General features: G+C 34.4%; 1 protein-coding gene across 6 annotated transcripts in view; it reads left to right on the forward strand.

Moving 5' to 3' along the window:
* The window catches only part of CDIN1 (CDAN1 interacting nuclease 1), a 207,642-nt gene that overhangs the window by 46,006 nt on the left and 143,488 nt on the right, over window positions 1-18,148 (forward strand). For 4 of the 6 annotated variants that reach the window (XM_036887549.2, XM_036887546.2, XM_036887547.2 and 1 more), the window contains 3 exons: window positions 7,872-7,917; window positions 8,807-8,871; window positions 15,628-15,688. Coding sequence is in view for 5 of the 6 variants with exons in the window: in XM_036887546.2 (XP_036743441.1) it covers window positions 7,872-7,917; window positions 8,807-8,871; window positions 15,628-15,688 (172 nt within the window). In the remaining variant the exon portion in view is untranslated. The remainder of the gene's footprint in view (window positions 1-7,871; window positions 7,918-8,806; window positions 8,872-15,627; window positions 15,689-18,148) is intronic. The other 2 variants (XM_057488657.1, XM_057488658.1) reach the window with 1 other exon arrangement.

Genomic DNA, 18,148 nt, shown 5'->3' on the forward strand with positions numbered 1-18,148 from the left:
TCAGAAATTTATTAATTTTCCCTGACCATAATATTCTTCATGGATTTTAAGATGAATTTATCATGTTTTATCAGAAAACTCTGTTGTCAGTTTGGCTGGGTTTGTATTAAAATTATAGATTAATGTGTAGAGGATTGACAGTTTGTACTATCTTTCCATCCATGAAAAAGTTTCTCATCGTTCCATTTAGTGAGGAATTCTTATAGCTCTTCAGTAATGTTTTATAACTTTCTTCAAAGTTTTTACATATTTTTGTTAAATTTGCTTCTAAGTACTTTATGGTATCTGTTATGAAGGAAATCAATTTTTCTTTTCCATTTTCTAGTGAATATTACTGATTTAAAAGAAATCTATTTTTATGTTAATCTTATATCTATTTACCTTTCTGAGATCTCTTACTAGTTTTTTATAGTTTATATAGTGTCTGATTTTTTTCTATGTAGAAAGCCATTACATCTGCTGACAGGGAGGGTTTATTCATTTCTTTTCTTCTTGATCCTCATTTCTTTCTATTTTATTTTGTTTTCTAAGATCTCCAGTTCGCTGGAACCTCCTAGAATAAAATCAATTCCTTTTTTCTCCCAAATGTCCAATTAATGAGTTTCCCACAACTGTTGATACATCATACTATTGTCACTTAATTTTATATATTTCCATTATTTTCACTACGATTTCCTCTTTATGAATTAATTAGGAATGCAGTTTTTAATTTCTGAAAAGAAGGGTTTTTGAGAGACTAATTTTTAATCACCAAGTTCTAATTTGAATTAACCTTTCTTTCATTAGATGTAGTCTAGTCTGTTCTTACACAGGACTTTTGATAGTTTGAGAAGGCTAGAGGACAAGGTTTAGAGATTAGGGCCCACTAATGGTGGGGGCTCCTATAAATGTCCCAGGTTTTGAATCAAGACCCTAAAGGGCTATGCCCTAGGAGTAAATGTGAACTGAAAGTAAAACAACTCCACATGACTATATTTCAGCTTCACATTTACCTCTTTGGACCCCAAAATTAATACCTCAAGTTGAACGAAAGTGATCCTGGATCTAATCAGAATCCTCTCTGAAGTAAGATAATATCATTTTAGTCTTCCAGTTATTTATAAAGCAGTTTTTCAAATAGAATTCACATAATAAGAGATATGTAGTCATGGAGACATGACACCATGAATGAGAGCCAGAAGAAATTGTAGAATAGACCAAGAGGGGCTCCACTTATTGGACCTACCAAGCAAGTTTTTATAATTGTACTTCATTCAAGGAGTTAAAAAAGAATACTGAACCATTCTTCAGAGAACCTATTTGAAAAACAATCAAATAGAAAATCTACAAATGAAAAATACAGTAACTGAAATTGGATGGATTTAACAGCAAGCAAGTTAGATGTTATTGAAGAGGGAATTAGTGACCTGAAAGATAGATGAGAAGAAAATACTCAGAAGGTAATGAAGAATAACAAAAAGATGATCATATGAAGAGAGAGAAGATACAGTACAGAGGCTAACATACACTTATTTGGAGTCTCAGGAAGAGGAGGAAAAGTGCCAAAGCAATGTTTGAAGAAATAATGTTTGAGAGTATTCCCCAAGTGAAAGGTAGCCAACCACATATTTAAGAAGTCTAACAAATTCTAAGCAGGAGTTTACTAAATACCACAGAGTTTAGACTTAAACTAAAGATTAAACAAAACAAAACAAAACTTAAGACCTGGTAGAGAAATAAGACACATTATTATTGAAAAGAGCCCAGAATTGACACCATCAACACATCTGCTCTGATGGAATTATTAAAAGAAAGTTATTCCAGGTGGAAGACTGGAGAAGGAAGGAATAAAGGTCAATGAAATGTATATTTGTAGGTATGTTTGAATGAACAGAGACTATATAAAGCAGTACCAGTGTCTTGTGAATTTTAAGATATACAGAGAATTAAAACAATGTCAATAATATATTCAGGACAGGAGAACTGTAGATAGTGTTAAAAAGTTTTTACATTTTCCAGGTAGCAATTAATCATCAAATAATAATAAATTTTGATAAATTGAGGAGGCATGTAGTTACATAGGAAAATCATTAAAAGAATAGTATAAAAATATACATCTTCCAAGTTGCCAGGGGAAAATGATGAAGAATAAGTATTAAGTCATTGAAAAAAAGACAAGAAAGGAGAGAAAAGGAATCTATAATAAGACAATTACCATTTAGTAAGATGATAGATTTAAACCTAAATACATCAGTACTTACATTAGATGTGCATGATTTAGCTGCAGTAATCAAAACAGTGTGCTATCTGTGTAAAGATAAATATATAAATCAGTGGAACAGATTATAAAGTTCCAAAATGAATCCTGTGATATTTGGTTTCTTCAAAGGCAACGAGGCTATTCAATGGGCAGACAATGTGGGATCAATTAGATTTGTGTGTGAAAATAACAAAAACAAACTGCAACTCCTATCTCAGTGCACAAAATTAATTCAAGATATACCATAGGCTTAAGTGTAAAAGCGAACACTATTAAGCTTCTAAGAGAAAATATCTGAAAATATCTTCTTGACTTTGGGTAGGCAAAGATTTCTTAGAAAAACACTCAGTACTCACAAAAAGTGCCAGTAATAAAATTTAAAAATCGATAAATTGGACTTGATTAAAATTAAAAACTTCAAACTTCAAAAGGTACCACAAAAAAAAAAAAAAAGAAAAGGCAAGCCATCGACCAGGAGGAAGTGTGGCAGGGCTGTGCAGCAATGAGGGCTCTCCTTTAGTGTTGGTGGGAGTTTTAATTACAAACACTTCAAAAACTTGTTTGACAGTAGCTACAGAAGATCGAAATTTGCATGTCAGGTGCTTCAGAAGTACACTCTTACATTTATACTTACCAGAAATGTGTGCCTTGTACACCAAGAAATGTATGCCAGAATGTTCATAGCAGCACTTCTCTCATTAGAAAAGACTGGAAATAGTTCAGATGTCCATCTAGAATAGATAAATGTGGCATATACTTATACAATAGAATATCCTATACAACAATGAAAATGCACACTCTGCACTTAAATTAACATGAGTGACACTCACAGACATATTGTTGAGTGAAATAAATGAGACACAAAAGAGCACACTGTGTGGGTTTATTAATGTTAAGTTTACACACAGACAAAGCTAACCTATGGAATTTAGGGATACATGTTAGGGTGGTAAAACTAAAAAGTAAGAAAGCAGTTACCATAAAGATTGGGTTCATTTGTGAGAGGGGTGATGATTGGGTAGGATTCCTTTTGGAATATTAGCAGTATTCTATTTGTCGACCTAAGTGATTATATGATTTTGTTTTTATTTATGAATTCTTTGAGTTGTACATTTGCTCTATTTTTTTAAATGTGTCTACAATCAAAATAATTTAAAATGAGTAATAGATAATGGCATGAATAAAATTTACTGTTAGTAAGTTAATAATGAAGTTAATAATAAACATTAATAATGAAGTCATGTTGCATAAAAATATTTTAAAACACCCAATTTTTAAAATGGGTATGTGTGTACACACATGTACACACACACATACCAAAGAGTACAACCACAGAAAGGATATATGCTGGAATGCTGACAATGGACATCTCTGGATATTTCACAGAATATGTACTGTTTTATAACTAGAAAACACTTTATTAAATATTATTTAACAAAATTAACACCTGTAGAGGTATTGTCCTCTATAGAAAAGATTGATCGAGTTACTTTTACCTCTGTTGTTCAGGGAAGGATTTAAAACTGCTTTATATGCAGTAAATCATATTGAACAGGACACATCTGCGATCATATGGAGACACTTCAGGCAATGGTGTGATTATTAGCAAAATATACCTTAACTGCAGGCAGAATAATGGAAATTACCCAACAGTTTTTTAAATCAATAGTTCCTTTCTCTTTCAACACAAAAAAGAAGAGCATTTTTATGTAGCTAATTAAAGGAAAATTGTGATTTGATTTTTTAAAAGGGGAATATTGTCTAAGGCCATGAAATTTGGTCAAGACACTTGACATCCTATGGCTTCAATTTGCTATCAAAAAACAACAATGCCTGCCTTTCAAGATTGTTTGGTGTGTAATATAAGATCATATAAATGCTCAAGCAGGGGTATGAGGACACATGATGTACACAACCTATTTCTGGGAACTGTTAGAAGGGCAAATGAGCACTGGGGAATAAGAGTTTGGGTTTTGGAAGTGAAATCTGGACTTGGACTCCCAACTCTATCACTTACTTAGCTCTTTAACTGAATATTCTAGTTCTCTTCCTTCATTTCTCTTCCTTACATCTGTAAAATAAGGAAAATAATAGTTCCTACCTCAGAGGTTGTTGTGAGGGTAAAATAAAGTGTTCAGCACAAAGTAAGTGTTAATGTAAATTTCAGCTTTTGTTGTACAGCTACTTTGTGTGTGACAGCAGTTTACCAGCAAAAGTAGTTAAGAACCTGGGATAGTAACCACTTTTTTCATATATATATATATCAGAACTATAACTTTCTAGAATGTTTTTCACAGTTGATTACTACTAAGTTTAATGCTGCCATCTATATAGTCATTTATGGGAATATTCACTGTGAGTAGGCATAAAATGCATCCTTGATATGAAGCTGGAAATTGGGAAATGGTGTGGGGGAAGTATGATTAATAAATTGTTCTCTATTTCTTGGATTTTGTTTAAATATCATCACTCCCCCTGCCCCCAGTATTTCCCAGAATATCAGTAATTCTCTGCACTTTCTTCTCTGCATTTATGTTCCTGAAAAAAAAGTAAGGTAAGTTGTATTGTTATACCAAGACTTGCTGTTTTACTGAATTCCATTTTGGAATTATAGAGGGGGGAAAGGACTCTAAATTTCAAATCTGTGTGTAGTGCTATGGGGGGGAAGTGGGGGAGAGAAAGCACAGATGCATCGCTTTTGTAGAAACCTTCCATGACCAGTGCTCTGAATCACCAACCACATAGAGCCAGGGCGCTGTTGTATTCTTTCACAGATTTAGAGAGGTTGTACCTTATAATTGTGAGGTCCAAGCCTAATGCTTTGTAGGATTTTTCTGCTGTATCTCCCTTGGTTCTGCTTCCTGAGTCCCTGAAATAATATTCAGTTTATTCAGAGAAGTTTGAGACCAATAGAGTATAGACATTTAAGCTGCCTAGATTTTATAGCAGAAGGAGCTTAAAAAGTAAATAATGGTATTTACTTCTTTGTGGTATTTTTCAGAGTTGGGTACTTGAGAAGAGGAAGAACATAGAATGAGTGGGATCTTCTTCCTTAATAGCCTCCTTGTTTTAAGTCTCCACCTAGGAACATGAGGACTTCCTACTTGTGTGAAAGTCGCATTGCAAAACAAGTCTGTCCTGCACCCTACTCTTAGTCTACATGGACCATCCAACTCTCTGATGTTCCATTTCTCTAATGTCCTTCAGGTTACTGATTATCTTTGCTGGATGGGACTGGGGACAAACTGAGTTAAATACTGTATGGAAAACTGGTTTGTTGTCTGGCATTTGAAGAATCCTGAGCACAGTATAAAATGAGGCTAAGTAGTACCCTAACAGTGTTTACAATTTGTATGGAAAAATCATACACCAATTTATGATCTCTAGGCACATCAATTTAGTGATACAGTGGCAGGCAGGAACAATTTTACGGAAGCCAAATACATCCAGTTGCCAGCTAAAAAGAGAATTAGAAAGTATAAAAAGGGACAACTGCTTTCAAGTATTGTATCGGTACGTGTGCCATCATGATGGAGCACCCTTTCTCAGATTCCTCCCTCAATCACGTCTATTTGCAGGGCACATAGAAGTCTGGGCAATTTTATTTATTTGTCTTTGTGGGTTAAAAAACAGAGACATGTATTATTACTGAGAAGTTTGGAAGGTCGTCACTTCAATTCATGGTCCCTTGGGCATCTCAACAACGTCCTGAAGGTGTGGCCTGCTGTCCCCACTGTTTTGGTCTTGTCCTCATGTTTGTTTTCCCATTGCCACAACATGGCTGCTGCTGCTCCATACAGCCATTCTCACAGGACTTAGGCAGAGGACATTCTAGGGGTCCCCTGGTGTGCTCTTTTCTTTACTTGCTGTCACAATGTTGTCATCTTCTGCATACCACTATAGATTTGGCTTCTAATACCATTCCACTGTTAGAAGATTACAAAACAATAGGTCAAAAAATATGATAAATATTTATCAAGAAAAACTCGTAATTACTAAAAGACTGTTTTAGTAACTCAAAAGTACTGAGAAATGATTGAATAAAATTATAAATTGGTTATAACCCAGTCTTTTCAGTTTCTCTTTAAAAATGGAAACCACCTTTGAAAGAGTCAATTTTATATATAACAATCTTCCTACTATGTCTGCCTTGCCTGAACTTCCCATGGAAATCACATTACCCTAGTACGGTTTCTGAGAATCATTTTCTGAAAAAAAAAAATGGCAAAATTAAGCCTAAGTATTTTTAAACTATGAAGAAGTCAGTATGTTAGATATTTATGTGCAATAGACAGCCCCTCATGGTACAGCAATATATATTTATGTTATCATTTAATGGTAGACAAAATGTCAGTGTCTATGCACCAAAAAGTATGATGGAAATAAATGTGCTTGTAAGTCAGGGACCAAAGACTAATGAAGAGGAACTAAGCTGTGAATAAAACAAAAGTGTAATTGTAGATGCCCAGAATGGAAAGACCAAGAGACAGTTGGAGGAATAAATAGTTCCAGTTGAGAAGTTGGTCAGGAGTTGAGAGTACTGTAAGAACTGAGGATGCCATAATATCTTTAGCTGGGGAACTGTCCTTAAACTGCTTGGAATCCAGTTCAGCTACAACCGTGGACAGAGCTGATGGAGGAGCCCATTTTCATTGTGTGTTTATTTTACAGTCTCCAAATTACCTGTGTTGAGTTTAAGAGGTTTCGTTCATGAAGAGAAAAATTTTAATTATTCACAGTGCTTTGGTGTACTGTGAAAGTTGAATTGTTAACACAGTAATTCATTCAGATAGCATTTATTAGGAAAATGTATCAAAACTAATTAATTGTTTTCAAGATATAATAAGGTACATATACGTACAGAGGGCAGTGAAAAAGAGTATCAGTAGGATATTGATTGCTTTTTAGAGAGAAAAAATTCTGTTTCATTTTTAAATGTTAACAGTTGTGAGAGGAAAATTCCCACTTGGGAAGAATGTTTCCCAGGTTGCTTCACTGCCAGGTGTTTGACATTGTGTAGCGTCTTAGACGAGAAAGGCTTATGGCAGTCTTTGGGAATGACGTACTCCAAGGACCTCAGCGTCCTGCTGTGAAGGCGTCTATTTTCAAAGCATGCCAGTATCAGTAGGAGTGTTACAGTGGTCTCTGTGCTATTTCTAGTGAAGACCAAAGTTTTTTCCCTGAATCTGAGATAGCTACAGAAGAGGATACCTGTCTGCTAACAAAATAAATATCAGAATGTCGCCAATAAATGAATGCAGGTTTTCCATTGTTTGGGGAATTTAACTCTATCACCTATTAATGGAAATAAACCTTGCCTCCTTTTTGGTCTCTTTTAACATAACTGTATGCTACAGAAATGATTTACAATCACTCTAAAGTTAAAAAAAATCCAAATCCTGCGATAGTTTGCTTTGAGACATTCATATTTTTCCCTTTCCCTTTTTCTCTCTCCTTGACCTAGCAGCAGGAAGCCTTTGTCTGAGGTGTTCATCTGGAACAACTTTTCCACACTTGTTTTCATGTTCTGTTAGATTACAGGGCAGCAGGCCTACCTTTGAAGCTCTTTTCTCTTTTGTTTCTTTGCCGTACACTCCAGTAATTAACTTTGTCCTTCTTTTATTTGTTCCAGTCAATCGCAGGCCACTCTGCTGAGCATCTTCTCCCAGGAGTACCAGGTTAGAAGTTTTCTCCTTTGTGAGGGTTGACAGGTGCCTAATTGAATGATGAATGTCCCTTTATTTCTTTGTAATTGAACTGCCAGCTCTCTGATTGGGTTGGAGGATGTTCTCCTTTCCACATCAAGCACCGCCTGCGTCTCAGTGGAGGCCTGCCAAGCCTACCCATCCATCTGTCTAATAACATCTAGCCTTTGCTTATTTGGTGGACCTGTAATAAATTATGCTAAACCATTATTATTCTGACAATAATAATTTCCCTGTGTTGCGTGGTTCCATGTGCTAAATGTTTGCTGACTTGCACTGTCAGTGCCGCTTTCCATTGCTGACAGAGATGATGATAAATGACCATTGCTGGAGTGGCAGAAGGCAAGAGAGGCAGAAAATGGAGTCATTTATCATGAGATGACAGGTGTCAGTCAAGTGGCAAGTCTCTATGGAATTACTTTTTGTAGTTTTCAAATAAGTTGTTTTTAAGCAATGTTCTTCCTGGTTAAAAATGGCAATTGGATTGTAAAACTAGAGTGCAGAGGACTTCGAAGGAATTGAATTGAGGGAAAATTAATATAAAGGTTCAAAGAGGAAACAAATTTTTCTTTGCCCTCTGCAACCCTAAGCAAACTTATTTAGATTCAATTACTATGACCCTGTTGGCTTTTACATATATACTGTACCTTGTGGTACAGTCTGACAACATCCCAGCCAAACAGTAGATATTAAAATGCATAGGTTCATAGAGTAGAAGGGAAAAAGACCTACCACGATCAAAATCCCCAGGCTATTACTCAGTTTGCCCTATGTGCTAGATGTTGGGATCAAGAAATATGTCATTCTTGTTCTTAAACCTGATCTGTGACACACCACAAAGATCTTTTTTGTTTTATTTCAGAAACACATTAAAAGAACACATGCCAAACATCATACTTCGGAAGCAATTGAAAGTTACTACCAGAGGTATGACCTGCCTGTCCCACTAGAGGGTATCATCATACCTATTAATTGTAATAATAATTATGAATAGATTAGATTACTAAATTAATTTTCTGTATAACATTCCAAGGCATTTTTGTTTTAAGTCTGTTATTTAAGACTTAAAGTATGTTTTTGAATGATTTCTCAAATGCTTTGTTTAAAGAACATGATGAGACTGTCTTGATTGAAATGCATACATACATATTATATAAGAAATCATTACAATACTAGAAATCTCAGTTGGCTAACTTATTGTAAATGCCTGTTTTGTGTAGGTGAATATGTACATATAAACATGTATCTTACATGTATGTGTGAAAGTTCTCAAACCAATTTTCATTTGTATTTTATTTAGATAAACAAGTTGGAAAATATATTAGAAAATAAGGTTAAATTTTGGAGTAGGTGTATTTTGCATCATAAGTATTGGACTAGCTATTTTAGAAATAAAAAAGACATATCAAATAAGGATATATGGAGAAATATAATAAATGTACAACTGTCATATTTTAAATGGGGTTAAATATTTTAAAAAGCAAATCTGGGTATAAATTGACAGTATTGTGTCCAGGAATATTTTGATTTCAGCCTAATGTATCATAAAAAGTTTTTAACCTCTGTTCTAAAACAAATAGGAATCTTTAGGACAGCTCTTTTTAAAAAGTTCCAAAAATTTTCTTGTTTTTATATTAAGCCTGAATGATTTATAATAGTGAATGGTAATGGTTTGCATTATAAAGTGTTGACTGTTTTCTTAAATATTTCAAGGGCATATTGGAGAGCAAAATGCTTGAAAGATGTTCTTAAATTACTATTCTTACGATTGACAGATCAATCTTTCTATGGTGAGAGTGACACCACTGATTTTAGATGAATGACTTTTATGCACAAAAATTTTATGAATAAAGTGAATATATAGATAAAATACTGGTATCATGTTTCTGTAAAGTCATTTTTTTTAACAATCAAGAGGTGTTTATTGAAAAAAGATATTGAGCTGAGACTTTTTAAGAAACTAGTCACTTATATAAATATATAATAAAAGATATGTTCAGTTTTCAGTAATAGTGTCTTTAAGAAAGATACTCACACATGCCACATACAAACACAGACATTTATGTCTAGGAGGATTCCTCTCTAAAAAAGTCTCTGTAAAGTTTGAATTTATTCATTCAAAAGTCATAATCTCCTCAGTGAAATCATCATTTAAATTTGAGTTATAACCTAAATCATACATAGAAAATTAAGAATGACCCATAAAGTGCTGTGAAGCCAACAACTGCTTTGGTACACAGACCCTTCAAAGAAAGACTGAAAAGCTATTTACATGTCAAAATGCACTCTTGTTTGTAGAAATATAGTTTTAGGCCATCATATAAAAGTATTGTTCTATATCCAGATTTTAAAGTTTTGTTAACATAATAGCAAAGGAAAATAGAGCATTTCCTAGAAATTTGGATATCCACAAGTAGGCCATAGAGCTGCCCTCTGATAATCATTTTCCTCATTGTAAAAAGCCCATTTTAATTAGATGATTTCTAAGATCTTTTTGTGCTGCTTTTCAAAATCCTAGTTTCATTAAAAACTATATTTAGTTATTGAAGTATGAACATGCTGTATTGGATTATCTGGGTAGTTCAGGCCAGAAATAAAACTCTTTTCTTTAAGTATGATTACTCAATGATAAACAGTTGAGTGGATAATAATGAGAATACCGCAGTATATTTCTATTTCTTCACATTTATTTAAATGTGAGAAACTCAATTACTTCAAGGAGTCATGACATTCGGAACAAAAATGTGAAGTCAGGCTGTAATGGGCAGACTAACAAGGAAGCAACCTGACGAGTTTCTTACTTTGCCTCCTTGCTTGCTGACTTGGTGCCTTGCACTCCGGGCCTGGGGATGGGCCCCGTTGTTACCTCCCAGCTGGGCTGACCTCACAGGCCTCTTGTTCTGAATGTGCATGTTGAATGTCCCTGTGTTTTCTAAGGTAAATTGGTCTTAAAAGATTTTTGTTTTCCAGCTGATTGGAATAAAGACAAATTATAATATATCAAAAAATATGTAAGCAGTTTGACAATGTTAACAATCCCTTTAATTTTTTTCTGTTATAAAAGTAATACTTATCAATTGTGAAAATAAAGCACATTTGTGATGGTATAAAAAAGGAATGAATGATTGCCCATAATTGTGGTGCCCAGAAATGACTACTGTGGTATTTTTTCATTCTAGTCTTTTGTCAATCTATTTTTATATAGATGAAGTCATACTATATATGCAATTCTGCATCCTGAATTTTATACTTGGGAAAATGTATATGACATAATATTATTTTGTAGAAAGCTTTTTATAAGCATTTTATTGATTGCATTACTTCATCACATGAAAGTATCTTAATTTACTAAATTATTCCTCTGTTGAACATTTTTGTTTCCAGTGTTCTAATATTATAAATAATACTGTGATGAACATTTTGGTCAAGAAGTCTTTGCATTTTGGATTGGTTTCTTAATATTCCTAAATAGGTAATTACTGATGCAAACAATAAGCATTTAAATATTTTATTGTATGTTGCCCAATTACTATCTGGAAATGTTTTAATGGTTTCCTACTAGCAATATCAGAGAATTCCTGTGTCTCTACATTCCTAGTAGCACTGAGATGATTTCAGTTCAGAATTCAAAGTCTTTATTTAAAACCATATAATCCACAATTGAATTCCATCTTGGTTAACTGAAACTTCAGTGTATTCAATTATCAGTAGAAAATGTTTTTCAAGCTTTTGAATTATTGAGGAAATTTTTTCATTTCTTCATGTTGTGTATGTACAGACATAGTTTGAGTATTCATTTTGAAAACAATTTCTATTTGTCCCCCATGCTAGTGGCATTTAATTTACAAATAGGAAGCATAGTTGATTAAATGTATTTAGATTCATGTAAATTGGTGCACATGGCCATGTATGCACACACACACACAAACATTCGCAAGCTGGTCAGATTTGCAAGTCCCCATCAATAGCAAAGTTTAGAAATATCATCTCCCATTTCTAACTTTCTCCCAATACACACTGTCTATGGGTCAGCTTTATTAGCTTTAGAGAATCAGATCAATTGAATTAAATTCAGAATTTCACATGGAAAAATGTTTAGTTCAAATATATTAATATTATTGACATTACATGATAAAAACAGTTTCTGAAAATTTGAACCACTGTCTTGTTTAATTAGCACAATTTACTTTGCACTCATTATGTCCCACCCATTTTGCTAGGAACCAAGTACACACCCTCAACTGCTCTGTTTAGTGGGAAAATAGCTGCATAAATTAAGACGGGCTCCAGAGATTGTAGAGGTAGAGTCAACAAAGATGGCATACAGATGTAAATTAGCATAGAATTTTGGTAGGTGTTTGAAGTTTTGCCATTATAGTTATTACGATGGCATTAAAGATCAAATAAATTTGCCTTATATTTAAAATCAATACACATTATTTTAATTTTAGATGCTAATGGATCTTTCACATTCAAAAAAACATAAAATGGACCTTCTGTGAAGTTTCAAGTTTGATTTCACCCACTTGTTAGTTCTCTTGTGGCAAAGTAGAGGATGACATACAGCTTCTATGCAAAACAGTTTTAATCTGCAAATAGGTGTTAGAAGTATAACCCAAGTCACCTTAATGTAGTGTTCAAAATCACATCTTTTATATCTCAATTATAATTCAGATCTTTGCTCAGGTTCTGTTGGATGAAGGTTCAACATTCATTTGTATAGCCCTACCCCAGTGAGCTTCCAATCTAGTTGGAGACAGAAACATATCATTATAACTGTGAAAAGTCTAGGCTATTAAGTTTGCACAAAATGCTTGGAGGATGCAGAGAAGGATAGCATTAGGAATTTCTAATTATGTCCTTAATATTTTCTGTAATTATCATGGCCCTTTAATTGCTTATCTAAAATTTTGAATAAGCCTGAAGTCGCTTGATATGGGAGACAAAGTTCCCAAAAAGGACAAATACAACCTCAAGTTAATTTTGACTTAATTTCTTTTTCCTAACACTTCTAAAGTGTTATAAGATATGGTTGGGAAACGAAATTGAGAAATAAAGGCATTCAGAAGCAGGTCTACCCTGTTCACATAAGAACCTATCTCAGTAGATCTTGGGAGATAGGGTTCCATTTCAGAGCGTTACTGCTTACCAGCTGAGAGAGAGCCCAGGCAGGTTTCAGCAGTACCCTAGGTTTGGTTTCTTTATGTGACCAATGGGGGAGCTTTATCACATTCATAATTAGGAATTTATACTATATTAATTAGAAACATGCTTTAAATATTATATAGACTGTATGGATAGTGGGTTATTATTGTTTGCCCATCTCCTGTTTCTCTTAACTTAATGGAAGTGTTGGACTGGATAATGATTGATGATTGCAATGATTACATGAAGCCAAGTCATTCTGACTCAAAACAACAGTTCTCTGGCATAGGCAGCGGTCTGTGGTCTAGCTACTATCACTATTTCTAATCAGCCCTCATAAGCTCTGCTCCGGTCCTCAGACACCCCAAGCATGTTCCTGACATTTGCACTTACTGTTCTCTCACTGGGGACGTTCCCCTCTGGCTTGCCACCTTCCCTCTCGCAGGTCTTGACTCACGAGACACTTCCTCAGAGACAGGCTTCGGACCAGCCCAGCCAGCTTACATTGTATGGTAGTGTATATCATCATATCACAGATTTATTTTTCTGTCCTTTCCTTGTTTGTTTCCCCAGTGTAATAAAATCTTTGTGATGGCAGGACCCATAGAAGTTTGTCCCCTGCTGCTGCTTCAGAATGTGGAATAAGGTCCAACACTAGTCCATGTTCACAGCTTAATAAGGTATCAGTCAATCCTATGAAACAAGTAAATAAAAAAGTGGTATGGGTGCATGGATACTTTTTTTCAAAACATACGCTCTCAAGAATATTTGCAGGATAAGTGAATGTTGAGTCAAAAGGTACTCAACATTCACTTATCCCACAAATAAAGATATCCTAATATCAGTACTGTGACCCAGAATCTGAACCTTTAACGTGCACTTTTGGAGGTTTTGAACACATGATTACTTGGTCTGACTGAACTGAACTGATTGGCTGTTCCTTGAGCAGACCTGTCAGTGCAATGGAAGTGTTGTGCATTGACCTGCAGTTCTTAACTGGCCTATTTCCCAGGGATCTTTCTGTAAACTACACTTTTTTTTCCCCTTTGTTTTTTTTCTTACTTCTGAAAGAGTTATTTCCCAGTTAGAATTCCTAAACAGTTTTTTCAAGGAAGGCCCCAATATATGGAAAATGAACTTGTTAGAATTATTTGAATTTTAATGATCCTGAGACTGTCCCCATCTTAAATAATTTGCTTTTATTCTACTTTGTTTATAGGGAAATCACACATCTTTATAAGCAGATTTGTGAGATAATGTAATTCAGTATCTGCTGCTCACAGTTATATGGAAGACCTCATTTGTTGACTTCAGTTTTTATTATCAAACCAATATCATTAATTTATTCACTCAAACAGTATACTGTAGAGAAAGTGTCCATATCTAATTTCATTTTCCTATCCAACATGGCTTAAAAATTTTTTTAAATTAGTCATTTATTAAAGAAAAGCATATATTTAATATAATCACCTATTACTAAGGCAAAAACTGTTCTACGCATAGTAATAAATTGAATAACATACAGTTCTTCTCCCCTCATCAGGCTTTCAGTCTTACAGTGAGGGACAGGTCTGCGGTGGACAAGTGACTAGACAGATGCCATATGCTCTGTTAAATGATGAAGAGATGTACACTTGGTGCTCCTTGGTTGCACATGAGTGACACTTAACTTACTCCAGGCTTGTGGTGAATTGAAGAAGCAGACATATAAGCTGAATCATGAGTTCTCTAGGTTAAGGTTAGAGTGGGGAACAGTGAATAGATATGAGGCTGGTTGAGTAGAGTAAGTTGGAACCAGATGATAAAAAAACTTCTAAGATCTGTTAAGGGGTTATCATTTAACCTTGAGATTTAATGTGGGGCCTTTGAAGTGTTTTAAGGAGAATGGTACATTCAAATTTTTGTTTTTAAAAAAAATCACTCTGACTACCATGTTTGGGATGGATTTGGAGAGTTTTGCCTTTTCTCTGTTTCTTTTTAGTAGCATTAGGGGATGAGGAGAGCTGGAGATATGACAGAAATCCAGGGAAGATAAGAGAATGGCTTGTATTGCCTATTAAAGGTATCCTGACCCACTGATGATAAGTCTGTTTCAGTTTTTTTCTTAATAACGTGTCAGTCAATCCTGTGAAACAGAAGTAAATAAAAATGTGGTATGGGTGCATGGCTACGTTTTTCAAACCATAAGAGTAATCTTATTTCTTTCCATGAGATGGTTGTGGTTAAAGGTAAAGCCAGGGTGATAGGGATAGTTCTTGAAATCACCTCTGTGTTCAATCTCTGCAGCTGGTGAAAACAAGGGAGACAGTGTGCTCATACCCTCTGTGCCCAGCTGAGGTTAGTTAGTTGTCTGTGGTTTGAGGTAAGCTGTTTGTGTTGTCCTTTTTCCCTTCAATGCATTCCTAGGACAATAGCATACTATAACTAGAGTTGAGCATGGCATTTGCCCAGGAGAAACATGTACACACAGGGGATGCTGGCAAGTCTATGCTGGCCTTTTCTTGTCACTGTATTACCACTTGGCTCTATCTTGTCTAGGTACCTGAACAAAGTCAGGAAAAATGGAGCTGCCCCAGTGCTCCTGGAGCTGGCCAACGAGGTAATGTTACTGTTATTATTTTATTTAGACCTCATAAAACCTAAGGGGCCTATCTAGTGTAGCTTTGCTTGTAATTATAATTAATCTTAAAAAAAGACTGGGGGTACATTAGACATTTAAATTGCTCCCTGGTCTCTTTGTACTTTTAATAATTGGACAAAGAACTTCATATATTAATAAATCAGTTAATATAATTAGTCTGCTTCTTTTAAGGCAAATGTATAAACAACTTCTTAGTTTCTTATTTCAACTAGACAGCTCAGGACATGCTCTTCTTTGGATGTGTTGTCTTAATTTAGCATGAGAAATATGTGTCAAGTGAAGAGATGTATGCCAAGAAAATCTGTGCTAACCATTGCAAAAAATAGAGAAATTGTATACTTAAAGATGTAACATTGACTTGACTCAATTTTTTTTTGTTAGCAAACATTTATTATAATAAAAGATACATTCCTTGTAGAAAAGTCTTTTTCTTTATATGAAGAAATATACTGTTCTTATTAACACCAAATATAAAGTGATTTATTGAACTTATTTGTTAACTCTGATGTGCTTCTGTTTGGAGAAACAAGTAGTAGTCTTACAGTTTAAAAAAAGGAAACCCCAAAGAGTTATCATGAATTGGGAAGCTGTAAAAAGTTCATAATGGTTGCAGAGAGCACACTGAAAAAATAAAATATTTAATTCCTAAACTTTAAAATATTTATCCACTGTAATAAGAGCAATACAATATTTAGTCTGACGTGGAGTGCTTATGCAAACCTCATAGAGTTGGAATGAAATGTACACTGTTCTTGTGTTGCATTATAATGGAAAACATAGAAGCAAGGCAGAAACTGTGTGTTTGCATTAAAGGTGACTCAGTACTGTGAGCATTAAATGTTGCAATAGAAGCAAGTTCTACATGTTATGTTAGCAAGGAAGGACTGCTTCTCTCACAGCTTCTGTCTGCTCTACACCACTACCGTCAGCAAATGAGCAATTACCTATCAGTTACTAGAAGGTTTTAATGGTCTGGGCAATGTCAACACAGTCTGATAGGATAGTTAACACAGTGAATGCATTTCTCTCCTAGCAAAACATATATTTTATTCTTTTTGTTTTCTATCTCCAGAGCAAGATGGTTTTTAAATGTCTACATGCTTGTTTGTTATGAGTCAACTCTATTGGCAGCTATAAGGTCTCTGAGCTATAACTAGGATTTTAGTGATTGTCCTTTATGAAAAAGCAGAGTGAGCTAACAGCATTGTAGATACAGCATCTAGAAATAATGTGATGCAAATCTGGTACTCATTTTTATAAAGATGCTGATATTGATGACAAGTTTTATATAGTGATGATTTATATTCATTTGAATTTTTAAAGGATATTTCTGTTGAGCTTAGCTTATTTAGCTGACTTCAACTTCCATCTCCTAGTAATATGGGAAGTTTTAACCTACTAACACAATTTCCCATCAATCAATAACCTGTAATTTACCACAGATATATAATAATATTTAACCAAAGAAAAGAAATGAAGATTTTTCCTCTCCTTTGGCTGCAGACTGGTACAGAGGTAATAGCACTTTCTGAGAGATTGCTAATGCATTAGGGAAATTTGGGATTGACTAGTACTAGGTTATGGCTTCTAAACAACCAAGCTGCCATTTTTATATGAGAGTTAGTACTTAAATGACATATGCTTGCGTCTGGTGACAATTGATGTGATGGTAATGCTTTATGAGTCAGTGTATATTTAATCAGTGGAAACTGTAAAAATTGATGAGAAATATATAGCACTGGTACATTTCAGAGTGCAGCAGCTCTCTTAAACAAGAACACTGTATTGTTAATTTGGGAGTAGAGACTATCATTGATTTTTATGAATATCTTAATACCAATTTCCCTATTTCAAAGCCAAAAATTAACCTTTTAGGAAATCTTACTTTGTTAGTCATAGTAAGATCAGTCATTCTCTTCTCTCCACACAAATATTTTCAAGTGAGATTTGAAGCACTATGAATTTTACTTACATGCTAAATTCTGACATGAAGCATGATGGCCTTATTTCAGAGAAAGATGGACACATGATTAATATGAAAATTAGGGAGATGCAAGTACCTGAACTAATAAGGTAGTCCTTATTCAGGCTGGACTACCTTCGGTAATTTCACCATTTTTCATGTGTCAGCTCTGATGTGGGTTACTAGGAATAAGCAGCTTTGTGGAAAGCATTTCTTTCTACTTGGGGAATTTAAGGGCATCCAAGTACATACATATTTGAAAAAACTGTTCATACAAATGAAGCCAGTCTTTTTGTCTAGTTACTAAATCTAGGTAAAATTTTGGTGTGAATACAGAACTTGAAAACCTGTTAAGAAAAATTCATGGTGATAATATATGAGGAATATTTGCCATCTTACACCTGAGATTAAAAGACTTGTTTTAGGGGAGCATTATGGCTTTTGAAAAACATACA

This window comes from Manis pentadactyla, chromosome 11 (assembly GCF_030020395.1).
Source record: "Manis pentadactyla isolate mManPen7 chromosome 11, mManPen7.hap1, whole genome shotgun sequence".
NCBI classification, from domain to species: Eukaryota; Metazoa; Chordata; class Mammalia; order Pholidota; family Manidae; genus Manis; species Manis pentadactyla.